The 17,234-nt window shown below is 51.8% G+C and overlaps 9 protein-coding genes across 9 annotated transcripts; 5 read left to right on the forward strand and 4 right to left on the reverse strand.

Moving 5' to 3' along the window:
* Positions 1-737: 737 nt before the first annotated feature.
* STEHIDRAFT_89465 (uncharacterized protein) lies at positions 738-2,528 on the forward strand (the record flags this gene model as incomplete). The annotated part of the gene is made up of 12 exons (XM_007298232.1): positions 738-1,120; positions 1,174-1,227; positions 1,284-1,313; positions 1,374-1,451; positions 1,510-1,527; positions 1,588-1,604; positions 1,662-1,702; positions 1,760-1,822; positions 1,873-1,949; positions 2,003-2,036; positions 2,093-2,146; positions 2,202-2,528. The coding sequence occupies 12 exons, from the start codon at positions 738-740 to the stop codon at positions 2,346-2,348; spliced, it is 996 nt and encodes a 331-aa protein (XP_007298294.1). The 3' UTR covers positions 2,349-2,528.
* Positions 2,529-3,371: 843 nt separating this feature from the next.
* On the reverse strand, positions 3,372-5,151 carry STEHIDRAFT_151776 (uncharacterized protein; the record flags this gene model as incomplete). The annotated part of the gene is made up of 2 exons (XM_007298811.1): positions 3,372-4,399; positions 4,482-5,151. 2 exons carry the CDS (start codon positions 5,149-5,151, stop codon positions 3,372-3,374), a joined length of 1,698 nt encoding a protein of 565 aa, XP_007298873.1.
* A 232-nt stretch (positions 5,152-5,383) lies between these two features.
* On the forward strand, positions 5,384-6,424 carry STEHIDRAFT_164732 (uncharacterized protein). Its single transcript, XM_007298812.1, has 2 exons — positions 5,384-5,580; positions 5,644-6,424. The coding sequence occupies exons 1-2, from the start codon at positions 5,524-5,526 to the stop codon at positions 6,001-6,003; spliced, it is 417 nt and encodes a 138-aa protein (XP_007298874.1). The 5' UTR covers positions 5,384-5,523; the 3' UTR covers positions 6,004-6,424.
* A 484-nt stretch (positions 6,425-6,908) lies between these two features.
* Positions 6,909-7,926, forward strand: STEHIDRAFT_117468 (uncharacterized protein). Its single transcript, XM_007298813.1, has 2 exons — positions 6,909-7,079; positions 7,168-7,926. Exons 1-2 carry the CDS (start codon positions 7,020-7,022, stop codon positions 7,588-7,590), a joined length of 483 nt encoding a protein of 160 aa, XP_007298875.1. The 5' UTR covers positions 6,909-7,019; the 3' UTR covers positions 7,591-7,926.
* A 313-nt stretch (positions 7,927-8,239) lies between these two features.
* Positions 8,240-9,864, forward strand: STEHIDRAFT_127275 (metal-dependent protein hydrolase; the record flags this gene model as incomplete). Its single annotated transcript, XM_007298814.1, has 7 exons — positions 8,240-8,257; positions 8,366-8,453; positions 8,541-8,712; positions 8,814-8,901; positions 9,053-9,205; positions 9,320-9,493; positions 9,562-9,864. 7 exons carry the CDS (start codon positions 8,240-8,242, stop codon positions 9,862-9,864), a joined length of 996 nt encoding a protein of 331 aa, XP_007298876.1.
* A 536-nt stretch (positions 9,865-10,400) lies between these two features.
* On the reverse strand, positions 10,401-11,508 carry STEHIDRAFT_117469 (uncharacterized protein). The gene is made up of 4 exons (XM_007298815.1): positions 10,998-11,508; positions 10,849-10,943; positions 10,670-10,795; positions 10,401-10,608 (listed from the first exon to the last, which is right to left on the reverse strand). Exons 1-4 carry the CDS (start codon positions 11,241-11,243, stop codon positions 10,503-10,505), a joined length of 573 nt encoding a protein of 190 aa, XP_007298877.1. The 5' UTR covers positions 11,244-11,508; the 3' UTR covers positions 10,401-10,502.
* Positions 11,509-11,709: 201 nt separating this feature from the next.
* On the forward strand, positions 11,710-13,238 carry STEHIDRAFT_151781 (sure-like protein; the record flags this gene model as incomplete). Its single annotated transcript, XM_007298816.1, has 9 exons — positions 11,710-11,742; positions 11,805-11,823; positions 11,900-11,953; positions 12,016-12,063; positions 12,121-12,180; positions 12,240-12,316; positions 12,376-12,438; positions 12,491-12,524; positions 12,583-13,238. 9 exons carry the CDS (start codon positions 11,710-11,712, stop codon positions 13,236-13,238), a joined length of 1,044 nt encoding a protein of 347 aa, XP_007298878.1.
* Positions 13,239-13,436: 198 nt separating this feature from the next.
* STEHIDRAFT_47968 (uncharacterized protein) lies at positions 13,437-15,432 on the reverse strand (the record flags this gene model as incomplete). Its single annotated transcript, XM_007298024.1, has 12 exons — positions 13,437-13,601; positions 13,657-13,739; positions 13,804-13,818; positions 13,886-14,026; positions 14,105-14,261; positions 14,319-14,362; positions 14,426-14,498; positions 14,561-14,607; positions 14,663-14,739; positions 14,805-14,924; positions 15,053-15,088; positions 15,167-15,432. 12 exons carry the CDS (start codon positions 15,430-15,432, stop codon positions 13,437-13,439), a joined length of 1,224 nt encoding a protein of 407 aa, XP_007298086.1.
* A 529-nt stretch (positions 15,433-15,961) lies between these two features.
* On the reverse strand, positions 15,962-17,166 carry STEHIDRAFT_89471 (60S ribosomal protein L15). The gene is made up of 6 exons (XM_007298233.1): positions 17,143-17,166; positions 16,887-16,971; positions 16,664-16,818; positions 16,406-16,596; positions 16,262-16,348; positions 15,962-16,193 (listed from the first exon to the last, which is right to left on the reverse strand). The coding sequence occupies exons 2-6, from the start codon at positions 16,961-16,963 to the stop codon at positions 16,098-16,100; spliced, it is 606 nt and encodes a 201-aa protein (XP_007298295.1). The 5' UTR covers positions 16,964-16,971; positions 17,143-17,166; the 3' UTR covers positions 15,962-16,097.
* Positions 17,167-17,234: the final 68 nt, after the last annotated feature.

Genomic DNA, 17,234 nt, shown 5'->3' on the forward strand with positions numbered 1-17,234 from the left:
TCTGAAGATGCCCACAATGGTCTGTAACTTCACCGGCTTGCTCAGATCGGCCTTGTCCTGAGGGAGACGCGTGTCCCTTGGGCCACGTGTGCCCACGCGGTTCAAAGTGTATCTATAACCGTGAGGGAAAATGTAAATTCACTGGTAGTGGGTATCACATTCTCTTGTTTCCTCCCATAGCATTCTGCACGCTAACATTGCCACGATGTCGATGCCACAGAAACCATGCATTTCGGTGCACCTCGGTCAAATTCAAACGGTCCGAAGGGCAAGCAGGCATCGAAGCGCAGTGATAGTAGCGCGAGTGAAGTTCCCGGACGCGGCACACCGAGCAGGGCCTCTGTGTACTCGTACGGCGAAGAAATGTCTCCTCCAAGGGTGCCGATCTTTGTTCCATCGCAGATGCCTGATCAGATGAACAACTTTCTGAACGGGTCATTCTACGGTTATCCTGGGCAGTGATACTCCTGTAGCAGTTGAATTACTATAACAAAGACTCATGTATTTAGTGCTTCATTGTTTTCTCCAGTAACTAATGTAGATTCCCCCCACACATTTCGGCCAACTACATCTCCCCGCCACAACGGACTCATGGCGCCACTGAGTGACCGTAGTCACGTGCCTTTGTCACACCGCGTAGGAGTAGTGTCGTTCAGACGCGACTTGTTTCAGCTTGTTTCTCTCGCCTCTTTGCTCTTTCCTTCTTCCTATCTCATACAACACTACTACGGACCACTATGCCACCAACAGCATACGAGATACAACGCCAGAAGAATCTCGAAAGAAATAAACTCTTGCTTGAATCTCTGGGCATCGAACCTCTATTCCCTCCTCCGGCGAAACAGACCAAAAACCTGACGAAGGGCGCCAGCAAGAAGCGTAAAGCACCGAGTCCTACTGATGACTCTGCTATCGATGTGGAAAAGCCTGCCAAGAAACAAGCGCGTCCAAGTGCTCCTGCAGAGAATGCCGCTGGCCTGCGAAGGAGCGCGAGGAACTCCGGGAAGACAGTGGATTACAACGCGGTTCAGGAGCGCGGTCAGCCAGCTCCTGTGGCGAAGAGTTCGTTAGAACATGATAGGGACGCAAACAGGCCCATGGGGAAGAGAAAGCACGACCCGTACGTATAATAATGAAAACGTTCGTAGTCGAAGTGCAACTAATGTGGTGCAGGAAAACCTTTGGGGCTATCCCTGGTGTACCAGTTGGGACGTGGTGGGAGACCAGGTGTGTGTTCAGGACATTGTTGCTTCATTGCGCGGTTCTTACCTAGTTATTTACAGGGAAGCATGCAGCCTGGATGCTATCCACGCGTAAGTCTCACTTTCTCGTCTCACGTTCGAAATATAGCGTCTAATACTTAGCATCGTTAGCCCCTGGGTCGCTGGTATTTCTGGGGGACCCAAAGGAACTTATTCAATCGCTCTTTCTGGTGGTTATCCCGACGATGTGTACGTTTCTACTGCAACTGACATAATCTAACAGCCATTCACGAGTTCTTTTGTGCAGTGACCTTGGCAGCGCCTTGTACGTCGTTTAGCGGAATTCTCACTTGTTATTAGCCTGCTAACGCGAGTTGTTGGCCAGCACATACACGGGCTCAGGTTGGTTGTTTCCGCATCTATCTTGCGGGCTAGTGTTGTATTGACTTCAGCTTACAGGTGGTCGTGATCTCAAAGGAACAAAGAGCGCTCCTAAGAACGTAGGTGCCTTCCTTACGACGAATCTGGCTACTTTCCTCAAATGGCTTCCATTCTAGCTTCGTACCGCTCCTCAGTCGTGCGACCAGAGTTTCGATAATCCGTACAACAAGTCCCTGAAGGTATGACGATCGTTCTCGACCTTCGACTCACTTGCTGATGTAGTATACAGATATCTTCGGAGTCCAAAAAGCCTGTCAGGGTGATCCGGGGCTACAAACTAGACTCTCCATACGCGCCAGCTGAAGGGTGGGTGACCATATCATCGCACCAGAAATTCTCTGACCACGTTTTCTCTTTAGGTACCGTTACGACGGGCTTTACGTCGTTGAGAAGGTAAGCATTTGACTACAAATAAAGATCAGAAGATGCTCAGTCGTGCTTTCCCATAGGCCTGGATGGACCAAGGTGTCGAAGGCTTCCTCGTGTGCAGATTCGCTCTCAAGGTAATGCTCTTCCTTTATCTCTGCCAACTGCTCATTTACTAACCAACACGTTCAGCGGCTTGCCAATCAAGCTCCTCTCGTAACTAGTACCGAACCTCAAGCCGAAGTGAGCGGTGGTGAGGAGAGTGGTGCTATCTCCGAAGAGTCTCAGACCGCTGTCGCTGAGAGCGGCGGAGCCGACGCTGCCTCCGACGAGCAGTGATATCGACGCGACCTCATATCAACCTTAACCAGCTCGGGCAGATTGCCGACCGTTAAAATTCCCAGGCGACAACCAATCCATCGTCCGAGGACGACCCCATTTGCTATCAATTGCTTTCATTCTGTATATCATTATCCTTGCTTTCTTGGTTCTATGGATGCTGGTAAAGGCTACCCTTCCCACCTCCATCCATCCCATCGTGCTATCTTGCTTCATTATATTTGTCTATATCGGATATTTGTAATGTCATGACTTTGCTCCTGTTCTTGCATGAAAGCACCGCATGACCGAGGTCGGGTCTTCACTAACACCTTCAATATTGCTCTCTATACAGCTGCCCAACCCTTGGACAAGAACGAGTGTTCGCAGATGCTAACATCGGCCTTGTTTTGAGGTATTGGGACACAGGTGAGTAACTTCCTCGATTCTCCGCCTCATCTCTAGTAGCTCTAATACCACGAATCTCGACGACAGTTTATTAGATGTTCATTAAGGTATCCAGGATCTCACAGGCCGATGCTGGCACCCTGTCTTAATACAATACTCAAATCCTGTCAATTCACGACATGTCCTCAGCAGGACAAGTGTGCACGTCTCTATCCGTACGTCTATCTGCCTTTTTCAGCTCGTACGTCCAGAAGTTATGCTCAGAGGGAGCCGGCTGAGGTGCGGTAAGGGAAGTTGAACCTCAACATCGGGAGTCACTTTGCGAGTCAAGGAGTGAATCATGGACGATCATGTCTTGCAATATACTGTATTGGCGTGTCAAATGTAGCGTGATGAACGTGACAATGATCGTACATATTGGCGTCAGTGGTGTCATTTACAGTGCATACAGGGATCGAGGGTGAGGTGGTATTATTGTTGACCTGTATGATAAATAGGGAGAATGTATGATGTCGTATGTTGTCGTACCGGTCCCACAGTCGAGTAATGTGGTGATATCGCTTCCTCTTCCTCTTTTGCGTCTCCCATGCTGATACTAGTGCCTCTTCTGTCCTTAGTTCATCGCCACAAGACCCTTCAGCTCCTCGCAATCGCCTCCTTCACCACCTTCATAAACTCAGCTCCATCCGCGATGTTCTTCTTGAGATATCCTCCCCCGCCACCACCGTCATCGACATCCCCTCTCGAGGTGTTCGTCCGCCTAGTCGCTATCCACAACCTATAAACACCCCTGATGGCCTCCTTAACTCCTTCAGCCGCATCATCTCCACCATCGCCCACACTCCCATCCATCGTCATATACCCTATATCATCATCCACTCCCTCATCCAGATCATCCTCCTCCGGAACTCTTGTCCTCAAGAACGATGTCAACCCGCTCGGCTGCGTCGGTCTGCTGGACGCCGTGATAAAGTCTTCGCCCGCATCGTCTCCTGAGTCGTCGACCATATACGCTCTGAATCGTTCATCCTCTTCTTCCTGCGCGGTCTTCCCAGTTCCAGTAATAGGATTGTTCTTTTCTATGGGCGACGGCGTGTCGCTATCCGTCCCCATACTCGCCCCAATATCCGTCACATCTCCGTCGTCCACCTCTGTCACCCCATCCACGTCCGACACCCATATACCGGAAGGTTCCTCGGCCACCAGCCCACCCAGCAAATCCATCCCCAGCCCCACACTAACCTCCAAACTTCTCCGCGCACCATTCTCTGCTTCCTTCTCGATATATTCTTCAGTCGGCATCATCTCGTCGAATACGCTGTCCAATCCCGAATTGGGTGTGTCGGGAACTGTCTTTGGGCTTTGTCTGGGTGACATCTCGACTAGACGGCGAGCGAGCGTACGTGGAGAGACTGGGCGGCCGTCGGCACCGGCACCGTGGTTTCCGTTAACGCCAGGGTATGCGCGGTCGGGATCATCCCACGCAGATGGACGTGAGGCTTTGTGGCGGAGGGGGAAGGGCACAGGGAGAGGCTCGTCTGAGCGAACGTCGTTCGGGTGGTCTTGGTTGCGGAAGTGCGGGTGGTGGTGACGGGCATTAGAGTGTGGATGGAGTTTGCGTTTGTTCTTGTGTTCGGGGGAGGGGATGGTAGAGTCGGCGGTGCCTGGAGACCCACCCGTACATGGAGATGTCGTAGTGGTGAGTACACTTGGTTGGGAGAGATGACGGTGGAGACGGATACGAACCGTGGACAGCGGCGTATTGGGCCCAGTAGGCATCCTCGCCACCTGCGTCTGAGCCCTCTTTGCTCGCCACATTTCGGCTGTGCACCTTGTGATTTGGATCATCGTCATCCTCTGTGCCTCCATACGAATTCCAATAGTCGTCATCATCATCTGAAACCCCAGCACTCTGCCGTGCATGATCACCTGTTTCCATTTCTACCTCCGCACTTTCCGGTTCTGCGTCCACCTTGGCAAGCGCTTGGTCGAGAGAAGCCTCTGCGTTAGGAGGAAAGGGCATAATGTTCGCATCATGGTACCTCCAAGAGTCGTGGCCGTCCCACTGAAATACTAGCCTGAGTCCGTCCTCGTCATCATCTCCTATACTAAACACCTCGACGTGCGCATACGCACTCTCAGTGTCCACGACATAGCGAACTGGGGCATCGACCAGTAGGTCGTCGATGAATTGCGGGAGAGCTTCCAAGAGAGCAATAGTGCGGGCACGGTTGTCTTCTGACCATGTGAGGTAGGTGGGACAGTCAGATTCCGGAGAAAGCGATAGAAAATGGTGACGTTGGAGGAGTGCTCGGGAGATGAGATGGGGCGGGAGGGGTGTGTCGAGCTGAGAAGGAGGCTGGATAAACTGGAGAATAAGAGATACGTGGTAGGGCAGTAAAGGCGTCGGGGGCATAGTCTCTCGTCGTCGTCGGTGGTGATGACGGGGTGGGTGCTGGCAAAGGTGCGGATGGGTGGTGGTGGTGGTGAGGGAGAAGAATTTGCCTTGACGTGTTTGGCTGGGCTCTGACTGACGTCGATTTGAGAAATCTCGTCCCCACAAGTGGCGGGCGCTCCGGTGCGGGGAACCGTCGCATCATTCTCCTCCGCTCCTATTCCACGTGCCGGCACTCGCCGTGGGTCTCTTGAGCCTCGACTTCCATATCCATCCGTTTCTTTTATTATCATCTCTTTCTTGCTCGGTCGCAGGCTTGCACACCATCCTCTTTATACGACAGCTTGATCTCGCTGCTCTATAATCGAGTTCTTTACGACTAAACGAAACATCATGCGTGTCCAGTCTCTCCTCCCACTCATCCTTCTGCCGGTCCTCGCGCTCGCTCAGGTAAGCCCAAACAGCCTCAAATCATCTATGTAGTCCTCATCATTTTTCATTTTCTCGTCACAGAGCAGCACATCATCTACACAAGGCAGCTCAGCAGCAGCCTCTTCCACCACAGCCTCTGCATCATCGGCGTCAGCATCTGCCTCATCTAGCGGCAACTCAACAGCATCATCCTCAGGTAACTCCACGACCGCCTCCGGCAACTCATCCACCTCCACCGGTCCCCTACCCACTGCAGCGACCTCTGTTGACGGAGGAGGGAATGAAGATAATGGTGGTGCGCCTACACCTGGCGCGGACTCGTCGGGGGGTATCTATGGGCCGGATGATAGTTACACCGCGGGTGCGATGCCCTTGGAGTATGGGGCGGTGCTGGTGAGCATGGTGGGGGCGTTGGTGGGAGGGGGGCTTGCGCTACTCTAGATGGTATCGGAAGGATATTCAGATGACAGAATGGTTCCTGGTTCCTGGTTTGGGTGGTCGAGGAGGAAGTGAGCCCTAGGGCATAGGACTGACGTGATGGACTTCGCTGCGCATTGACACTTTTATTCTTTCTTTCTTCACACCTACATATGAGCGACACCGGACTTTGAGATTATATACGATACCACATCATCATAATGGACACTCTGGACTGTTTTGTTTATGCCTGTGGAAGGGTGTGGCGGGCTGTGTGCCACCCGACACTGCTTCCTCCGCAGCATTATGCACGTTTTCTCTGACGTTGCCGTAGCTTCTATTCTTGTTGTCAACTTCATCCTACTTACTCTCGAGGACACCCTCGCCTCGGTTCATGCCTCTCTTGGATACTGTCGCTGCAGAGCTCTCGCCGCCGTATTGTGGCCCAATGTCGAACAGCGTGACCACCTCAATTTTCCCAGAAGATTCAAGAAATGGGAAAGGGGCCGGCAGAATATATGTCGGACTCCACTAGGTTGAACTACGTTGTATTGCAGATAATGCCCGATAATGCCCTGGCTTTTGTCTGTCCTCCTCGTCCTCTACTTAGGCCCCTATTAATCTCGATTATCTTAGCTCGAACCCTTCTGAAGTTCGGATGACTTGACTTGGTCTTTCTCTGAACTTTTCTGACTGCATCTTACATCATGATGGGCTCGTAGCATCAGACGAAATATTCCCGTCCTTCAGTACTCCTCATCTACCAGATGGTCTTCCCGTCGCGTCGCGTTCACGAATCACGACGCGTCAATATACGGTGATCGTTCAGGCGATCAAACTAGGTAGCGCACACACGTGAGCGTGTGCAGAACTATCCCGGCCGAGCCTCGCCAGCCTCGCCAGCACGAGCACGAGCACGTCGTAGTACGGCCTCTCGTCGCCGCCAACGATATACCCACTTTGTCCGCCCGGATCCTTACTTGACCTCTCTTTGACGACCTTGTACGAATTGACTCGGTCTCAAATCAACCAGTCACATAATGCGGATTTTCAGCATTTGTGCGGGTCTTCTGTTGGTGCCTCTGGGCGTTCTAGCTCAGGTTCGTTTAATAAGTTTGATTCTACCTTTTTAAAGACTCTTTTGTGAAATGATTCACTTACGTCGGCTGCTGTTTTGGCTACGGATAGTCAGCCGTCGTCTCGACCTCATTCTCCCAATCCGTAGGCATCGCTACCTCCGGGGGCAACCGCTTCGAAACGACCGTCAACGTCCCCGTCACCACCATCACAATATCTGCCTCCGCCACGAACTCTGCATCCAACTCGTCCGCGACTACTTCATCCAACGGAAACTCCACCACCTCATCAAATAGTACCAACACCAACAGCACCTCGTCGACGTCTAAATCTCCGCTACCGACGGCCGCTACGAGTGTGGATGGAGGTGGAACGGCGGTGAATGGGGGAGCACCGTCGCCTGGGGTTACCGCTCCGGGAGGGATTTATGGACCGGACGATGGGTATATCAGTGGGGCGGTGGTGGGGAGAGTGATCATGGGAGGTGTGAGTCTGTCAGCGATAGTGGTGGGCGGGTGGTTGGCCGTTATGTAGAGGGGTGTTCAGCCTTGCGGTGATGCGGAACCATTATGGCTGCTTGGGATGGCGGTGGATCTTGTAGGCTATCGTTATTGGATCTTTGGCTGTTTCCTCGGGGCACTTTTCATGGACATATACATGGACTCGCTCATCGGCTTGTTTGCGAATTCATGTGGCCCATTTTCGCTGGTTGTGTTGGATCATGGATTTTTTCTTGGGTTCTTCTGGTTTCGTTGTTGCTTCCCTACTCTACCTTCATACCAATCTTTATTGCCACTGCACGTCTCTCTTACATGAATTTTACTCCATCATGTTGTCTTGAACCTTGCGCTTTGACTGACCCATTTGTATGGGCGTCAAATCGAATTCCAAGGCCCCGCAAACTTCCATGTTTGCTCTGATACAACGGTCATCTACGAATTTAAAAACAACATACACAGGCCATTTCCTTAGTTTCGCCTATAACCATCACCGCTCTATACATACCCTAGGTTCTGGTCTACGAACTACACGTCTATCGATCCCATCTTGTCCACGAATCAGTCCCCTTATCCGAACCCAATCAGACGCATTCAAAAGACAGATGTCCACCACCGCCTTCCCTAACGCCACAACAACTCAACCTGACCACGACCTCGAAACTCAACCAGCAAAGAAACAAAGAATGAACGGTACACCCAAGGTACGTATCACTCCCTTCCTTCTTTCCCTTCTCTGTTTATTGCGCATCGCTCGCCCAGCAAAGTGTTTTCTGACCAGTTGCGCAAATTGTGGCTTTTTTGATTGGTAGATCATCGGTACGCACAATGGTACCTTCCACTGCGACGAAGCTCTCGCCGTCTTTCTCCTCCGTCTCACGGGCACCTACCGTGACGCTGGTGCGTCCACTCCTTCACAAACCGTCCTCGCTAGCTACATAGTAGTGCTCACGATTTACTCGTTTACGGTGTGCTGCGTCTGATCAGAGCTCAAGCGAACGCGCGACCCCAAGGTCCTTGACACCTGCGATATCGTCGTCGATGTAGGCGCGGTGTATGACGAGAGCAAGCAGAGGTTCGATCATCACCAGAGAGGCTTCGAGGAGGTGTTTGGTTATGGGTTCGTGACGAAGTTGAGCAGTGCGGGATTGGTGTATAAGTGAGTTCTTGATTTGTTCTTCGTCATTTCCTCAGTGGTTCTGCGCTTGTGGCGCTGATTTGCATTGGGGCGTGGGTGTAATATTGACCGTGATTGTGCAGGCACTTCGGTCGCGAGATCATTGCGAATAGGCTCCAGGTAGCCCTTGATGATCCCAAGGTCGAGACCCTCTGGCTCAAGCTCTACAAGGTGCGTCCGCCGCTCAGCTATACCCTTGCACCCAGCCATATCCTCGCCACCCTAGCTGCATCCTCACCACCTACTTCTACGGCGCTCTACTCCCCGCCAATATTCATATCCTAGAACACCGAGCTGACGAATGTTGATATCCTGCGCTTAGGAATTCATTGAGGCCATCGACGGCGTCGACAATGGCGTTACTCAATACCCGAAGGACGTCTCGCCCAAGTATCGCAACAGGACGGACTTGTCGTCCCGTGTTAGCTGGTTGAACCCCGCTTGGAACGAGTCCGTCGATTCGGCCTCTGTCGATGTGCGTCCTTATACTCTCTTTACACTACAACAGTCTTCCTCTCGATGGTCTATACGTTATGTTCCTCAATTTGTCGCTGATACTGATGCTCATGCTTATCGTACGTGTATGCAGGAACGGTTCGCCAAGGCCTCGAAGCTGACGGGTGAAGAGTTCTTGGGAAGGTTGGATTACTATGGCAAGGCGTGGTTGCCCGCTAGAGATCTCGTGGTCAAAGCTCTGAACGAGAGGACGCAATACCATCCCAGCGGGAAGATCATCGTCTTCGAGCAGTTTGCTCCCTGGAAGGTACACCTTCACCTCGTCATTTCCATTGCATTGCAGTGCTTTGCTGACCTTCCATTTGACGTTGTCAGGAACATCTCTTCGAACTCGAGGCCGAACAGTCCATCACGTCTTCTACGCCCTCTCAACCTATCTATATCCTCTACCCCGACGAAACCGCCGGAAACTGGCGCATCCAAGCCGTCCCCGTCTCGCCCGAATCGTTCGAATCGCGCAAAGCCCTTCCCGAAGTCTGGCGCGGCGTGAGGGACGACGAGCTGTCGAAGGTGACGGGTATAGAGGGCGGTATCTTCGTCCATGCGAGTGGGTTTATCGGTGGAAACCAAACCAGGGAAGGAGCCATGGAAATGGCGACGAAGGCGTTGGAGATGTGAGGACGCGTGTTGTCGGTGAAGGTGAAAGGAAAGAGGCGAGTTTGAGCGTAATGCTCAATGTGAAAAAGTGAATGGACAAAGGAGAAAAAGGAGTGGGACCTCGTACTAGCGAGGTTAGGTAGGCAACTGCCTACCTTGACCAGGAAATCTGGTACTGCACGGGGTTTTCAGCACCTGCCACCCAGGTCATCTCACCATGATATTGGTGTACGAGGGTGATTTCCTCGTTCATCTGTCTGTATGACAGATAAAAACAAGAACGCAATTGTTCTACGCTTGTGGTTATTGGAAGTACCACTTGTACGATAACATGATGGAGATGGAGCTGTTCTGACATGTCGTAGGACCGATGCTGGTCGCTGGTTTCGGTCGTAGTTGAATGATGATGCAGTTGCATTTTGAACTGTGGTGTGAACTACCTCGTGGAGAATCGAGACATACGTGCAATGTACGAGTGGGTCAGAGTATGCCCTTGTACGCTGAAACAAGCTGTAGTCGTCGCGTTGGACTTGTGAACAAACGAAAGATTGATTTTGCAGGATTACAGGCAATCATGATGTACAGCAGTATAGAGAGCGAAAAGAATAGGGTGTATGAATAGAAGCGAAACGAACGGTGGAAAGGCATAGCTTTGGCGCTCAGTATGGACGATCTCGCTCGGAACTGCCGATTCTCCTTGACGGCCCTCCTTGACGAGAGCCTGGCATAGTATACGTGCAGCTTATGCCCCGAGAGTAGCACGAGCTGAACAGAGAAGAATCGGTCAAACATTTAGCTTGATTCAACAAACAATCAAAGCACCTACATGCACGTCTCTCCAGTAGCTGGGGAAGCACCGATACATCTGCATTTCCTCGACCTGCAGGGATCACAAGCTACCGCGCCACGAACAGCATACGTAGCTCTGAGTTCGCTGGTCGGTGAAGGTGACCTTCGAATGCATGTTTGTGAGTAGAATGGTCAATTGAAGAGTATATGGTTTACCTTGAAAAGTCAAGTACTTGCGAGGATGACGAAGCCTGAGGCATCATCCCCGGTTGATTAGGCTCGAGCCAAGTTATTGGCCGCAACCGAAACGACTAAAAGAAGTCTGTGAGTCCAAGCGGGTGTTCGAAAGTTGTGTCGTTACAGACCTCGGACGAGGGTTCTTGAGGTGGAGGTGGAGGGGGAGCCATAGTCATTGGCAGAGGTGGATGCCCCATTGGCAGAGGTGGATGCCCCATTGGCAGAGGTGAATGCCCCATTGACAGAGGTGGAGGCCCCATTGGCAGGGGTGGAGGCCCTCCAGACATCTCGCTATTCTGAGCCTCAAGTTGTTGTTGCTTCATCATCTCTACACTGTCGCGCAGAACGTTGAACTGGGCAACCACAGTCGACATCGCGGCTTCTATCGCATTCACAGTCTCGGTCAAACGAGCAGTAATTTCCTAGCAAAGAGTGAGCTAGCGAAAGGGAGAAGATGTACTTCCTTACCGCTTGCTCGCGTTCTGAGTATTTGTCCATGGTGGATGAGAAGAGAGCTGGTCACGATGTGGACAAATGGTGTGGCCCATCAAAAGTCGGGTACGGCGAAACTCTCACGCACATGCTCTAGTAGTCCAAAGGAGTGACGAAGCCGTGCCCTCCAGAGAGAATCAAGAACGAGGGCAAAGCCCCCATATTTACCTGATATCTGTGTGTGTAAATTTTGCGCATTTGGAATCGATGCGATGGTCGTACAGGGGTCGTACAGGGAGGTGGATTCGAACACGATTGGGGAAGTTGATGTCGCCACAAACATCGCCACTTCACAGCTAACAAGGGTCACGGAAGTGATCCGGGCAGAAAGCCTACTTCATCACTACCATGTCTTCGTCAAAGCTCCGAGTCCTACTGACTGTAAAATATTACCTTTCGTACCGATACGTTGCTCCTCATTAATATGTCTCCTTTTCCCATAGAATGACGATGGTCCTCCTGGTATGTACCGACTCGCGGCTTGTAGCTGATTACAAGAGATATGAACCCACCGGTCCGCCTCACTGTGATGTCGCAGGACCCGACTCTCCGTATATTTACGGGCTTTACAAACACCTCACCCAAGATCTGGGTGCGTACCCATTCAGTCCCGCGCATTCGGAACCCTCGCTCATGCGCTGGGAATACCGCCAGGCTGGGACGTGAAGGTCGTGATCCCCAGCTCGCAGAAGTCTTGGATAGGTGGGTGCTAATATTCTTGTGGTCAGGATCCTCGATGAAAAAACTTGAGGAATATAGGTAAGGCATATCAGATCAAGGATATCATCCATGGACGATACTACTATCCCCGCGATCCCGGTGTGTGCTGCCATCCCAATTCTAGTCGTTTCTACATTGGCGCTGATTACACACGAAAGATGGTATGGGAGACTTCTCGGAGACATCTAGACCTGTCAAAGAAGGAGAGATGGCAGAATGGATCCTTCTAGATGGGGTACGCGGATTCATCCGACTCGAGCTCATCGTCCTCCGAGGTTGACGTCCATGCTACAGACACCAGCCACCTGCGCGAACATTGCCCTCCACAACATATACCGCGGAGAGATTGACCTTGTGGTAGGTTTAGAACCTCCATGATATACCAACCCCATGTCACAACCTTGTATAGCTTTCTGGCCCAAATCTCGGCCGAAATACCTCCTGTACGTTCTATCATGTCTTTACTGTTTGCACGGACTTAGCTGACAGGATCTTTTATAGCGGCATTCGCCCTTTCGTCCGGGACTATTGGCGCTGCTCTCTCCTCTTCCCTCTCCAAGACACGTGCAATTGCCCTCTCCTACGGAACTGTCCACCACCCAACCCCACCCCCCTTCTTCCATCCTGCCCACGCCCTTTCCGCGCGCATCATCCAACATCTCTGGTCGAACTGGGGTGCCGACGAAGGTGGGATCCGAAAGGACGAAATCGACCTCTACAACGTCAACATCCCCATGATCGAAGGATTGCTGAGTGAAGAGGGCCTACCGATCACTTGGACGAGGATCTGGAGGAATTCGTACGGAAGGTTGTTTAAGGCCCACTCGGGTGAGCAGGCAGATGCGTTGAAACGAACGATGTCGGATGCCGGGCCAGATGGGATGAGTCCCGGTCCTTCCCCGTCTATCGCGAAGACGGAGAAGACAGAAATCAAACCCGAAGAGGCAGGTGACTTGGTGTTCAAGTTCGCTCCAGAGATGGGCAACCTGATCAATCCTTCCGCATCGGATGTGACGGAAGGCAGCGACGGATGGGCGATCAGGAAGGGTCTGGTTTCCGTTACGCCGATGAGAGCCAGTTTTGCTGAACCGCCTGCGGAGGAGATATTTGGTCTTAGCGGTGGGGTTGACAGTTTGTTGTGGAAGTTTAAGCTTTGAAGTTTGCAATTTTACTCTAGACTGTTTGTATACACTCACAGCAATGTATTATCCGGGAAATGTATACAGTGGATGAGATCTCCAAGCCGCAGCAGCCAGTGAGAAATAATCTAAATAGTCAAGTCCGTGCACATTCGTGAAAATACTCAGCAATACCAAGATGTCTCGATACTGAGACTCCGAACGACGCAAGGTTCCCTATGCCTGCACGAAGAGCGCAAGCAGCGATACCAAGACGCCCAAAACAGCCAACGAAAGCGTAGACCGGATGTTCTCGTACAATGCACCGGGTGCGGAACCTGTAACTACGGTCAGGTTTTGCCGTCTGTATACCTTCAGCCAGTTGATAATCCAGGATGCGTTCTAGATGACCATAAATGAGCGAATCTGCCATGGACTTGAAAACAAGCGCACGTACGTCGAAATTAGAAGGGTCAATGATACGATCCGCACAAGTACCAGGACATCCGGACGTAGCGTAATCGTTACCCGCCCAATCGCCTTTGAAACGAGAAAGCATAATCAGTTTGGGTGTAATGTTCATCATCAGACCCATGCAACTCACCGCAGAACGTGATGTCTGAACGAAGGGTTTGAATGTTCAGTTCTTAGTCACCAGGTATGAGGCCACAGTAGGAGAGACGTACCGAAGATGATTGAATGGTTCACAAAATATGTCAGAGGGTTGCAGTTGTCGGGCGCAAGAGCGGCAGAGGGTTCTCCCCACGTCGATGGATCAGGACTTCCGTCTACGATGTCCTGTGGCACCGCTACTCGATAGAACGACCCTATAAGCATCCCTCTTCAGCTTCTTTGATCACGATATATGGAGCAAAATGGAAGAAAGCCCAAGGGGATATACCCACAGACAGCAATACCATCCTGGTCCCACTTCATTGCAAACACTCCACCATCCTGGGCATCGAAGGTAGGACCATAGGAAGCTCTGCTCCACTCCGTAATTCCACATCCGGAACAACCGTCACATCCTGTACAATCGAGTTCAGGCTCCCCATTCGATTCCTATTGGGTTGCTCTTAATTATAGCCATTACTATGAAACCTGAGCAACACGACGTACCACAATCTGACCTGTAAAGTTGCTGGACTCCGTCAACATGCAGCCTAGATAAAGCGCCGGTCAGCAAAATGGCAGATGTTGGAGTGTGAGAATGTGACAGATCGTACCAGGGTTAGTATGCCATGTCACCTGGTTGTGCTCATTGTCGTGAACGCCCTCGATGATGTCGATCTCTCCGGTCTGTAAATGGAACCATTAATACCGCACCAAACAGCTGATGCTTGTAGGACTTAGGCACTCACGGTGGGCCATGTCCCACTCCCCAAAGTCCAGAACGCGGGCCACACACCTGCACAGACGCTGTCACGGATACAACTAACGAGCGCACACAAAAGCGTACTCACCACAGCCCCAGGGCGCTCTGTTGGTGTCAAGAATGAAGAGACCGGTGTTGTATTGGGCATAACTCGAGACGCGGACACTGTTCGGAGTTTCCTCAAAGCCGATCAGGACAAAACGGATGAAACATAAAATACCCTGACGCACCTTTGTCGGTTCGCGCCGGAAGCAAGCCACGTCGTGTTGTCTCCTTTCATAATGACTTGATTGGTATCGTTGAGAACATAGGCGAGCCCGTTTGCAAATGCCGTAGTGGAGTTCACATATCTAACCAGAGCCCCGAGCGGCTTCAGCGGCGCGAGCAGGAGCGTAATGATGGAGCATGCTCACTCTACCGTCCCACTGTTCGATCATCAATACCAAGACTCTCTACTCAATCGTGGAATGCGACGTACTGTGTTGGATCGTCCCCGCTATAAAATCCAAACTCGCTATACACCCAGCGCGTAGTTGAACATCTCACGTGAGCAAACCAGAACGCAGAACAAAGGAGGCAGTAGCACACGCACTCGAAGAAATTCGTGTGGTCATAAGTATCTTGAATAAGCCATAAAAAGTCCGTAGAGTTGCTCGTTGAATTAGTGCTCGACGTGTTACTGCTGTCTCTCCTCTCCACCGGACGAGTCCTCGGAGGCAAAGAGAGTCTGGAAGTTGTGAAAGCTCCTCGACCACCCGGAGCAGAGCGAGGTAGAATGTCCGGGAAGAAAGCAAGAGAAGATGGTGTTACAAGCAGCAGAACGTGAAGCAGAGCAAGAGGGAGGTTGACGGAGGTCATGTTCGTGAAGAGGTCGTTTCAGAGTGCGTAGAACAGAGTGATATGGGTACAGAGGTCAAAGTTGGTTGAAGTTGGTGCGCTGCGGCTGAGAAAGAGAGAACTGCCCTAGTTCAGGCTCGTGTTACCCAAGCTCCACTGTACGAAAAACAAATGACGCAGCAAGAAATGAGGTGGCCTCAAGGCAGATGATTGAGAAAGCACTGCCGAGTGTGAACATGGCGGGTATATATAGGGATCGTCCATCTTAGTTCCGAAAACACGTTTTCGACGACTGTGGCGCGAATGCTGCAGCGCCCCGAACGCACCATTATGGACTTGATTTACAATTGTAGACAGTTTAGAGAGGTTGACTGGAAGAACTTGCTCTGGCCAAAAGGAGTGGAGGGCGTCGATCCTCTCATACCACGCGCCGTTTGCGCCCATGTCAACGACGGAAGCAGATGGATTCTCCGACTACGCAGATCTCTTCAAACTTCCCGCTTTGTTGATGTGACGAAAATGCCGAACGCCACACAGGTAGTCACGCTCACTCAAATTGATGCAATGTGCGAGCAATGTTTTAGGACAGCTCGCAGGATGGACATACACGCATAACGAGCATGGAAAACATGGATGATAAAAGCACACAAGGAAACGACATGAAGAACAGAGCGCGGACAACACGTTCACCGGTAGCGACGGAGGCTGAGGGTGTTGTGCTTTTTCCAGGTGGATACCCGGGGCGTGTGGTTGTAACGGCTGCCCTTGCCGAGACCACGGTTCTGCGGACGTTCAATCGCACAATCAGCACGTTGTGATGAGAGTAGGAGGGACACCTCGAGAGACGTACCTGCTTGCCAATGCTGGTAAGGCCACGAGCCTCACGGCGCTTGTGCACAGGTGCGGTGATCCAGTTGATCTTGGGGTCACGGCGGATCTGGAACGCACAACATCAGTCCCGCCCTTCGCACAGACTGAACTGGTCTGAACTCACCGCTTTGTGGTTGGGGTCTACGAGGATAACCTCGTAGTACTTGTACACACCGTCCTGGTTGATCCAGTACGAGTTCAACACACGCAAGTTCCCGCATCGCCTACCAACGCGCTCCTCCGCCACACTCCTCAAGCCACGCTGGAACTTGAGGTGGTTGACACCCTGGTGAACGGGCTTTCCGTAGGTAGCACCTGAGCGAGGACAGGGAGCTCGATATGAGCTGCCAGAAAGTGCCAGCATGAAGCGAAAGAAACGCACCCTTGGGGGCGTGCTTTTTCCTGTTTCCTCTCCTGACACGCACACGGTAGATCACGTATCCCTGCTTCGCCTTGTATCCGAGACGGCGGGCCTTGTCAGGGCGCGAGGGGCGCGAAGCGCGGTGGATAACGTTGAGTTGACGGTACTCCCAGCAGCTATATCATAGGATCCAAGTCAGTCAGTCTAACACCCAATATACGACCATACATGACTTGCAACGCACCGGACACGGAGGAGGAAACGGAGGACGTCCGACTGCTTCTTCTTGTACAACTCGCCAATGTATTTGTAGGCACCCATCTTGATGGCTGAGGAACGAGGAAAATAAAGTCAGCCTTAGAGCCTCTGTCATCCGACCACGGTCCCGCCAATCCACCCTAGTTTTGAAGCTGAGAACCTCCGGTTTTGAAGACAGAGCATTGCAAGACCCTCTCTAGTAGCACGGTAACGGGATATGCACGAAAAATAGCGACACTCACCCTGTCCTGAGTCTTGAGGGAGTGTTCGTATACCGCTGGGCGTTGTCGAGAAATCATCGGGAGCGCTTGATGCGTGGGAATGTATTTGTAAG

Source organism: Stereum hirsutum, assembly GCF_000264905.1.
Source record: "Stereum hirsutum FP-91666 SS1 unplaced genomic scaffold STEHIscaffold_1, whole genome shotgun sequence".
NCBI classification, from domain to species: Eukaryota; Fungi; Basidiomycota; class Agaricomycetes; order Russulales; family Stereaceae; genus Stereum; species Stereum hirsutum.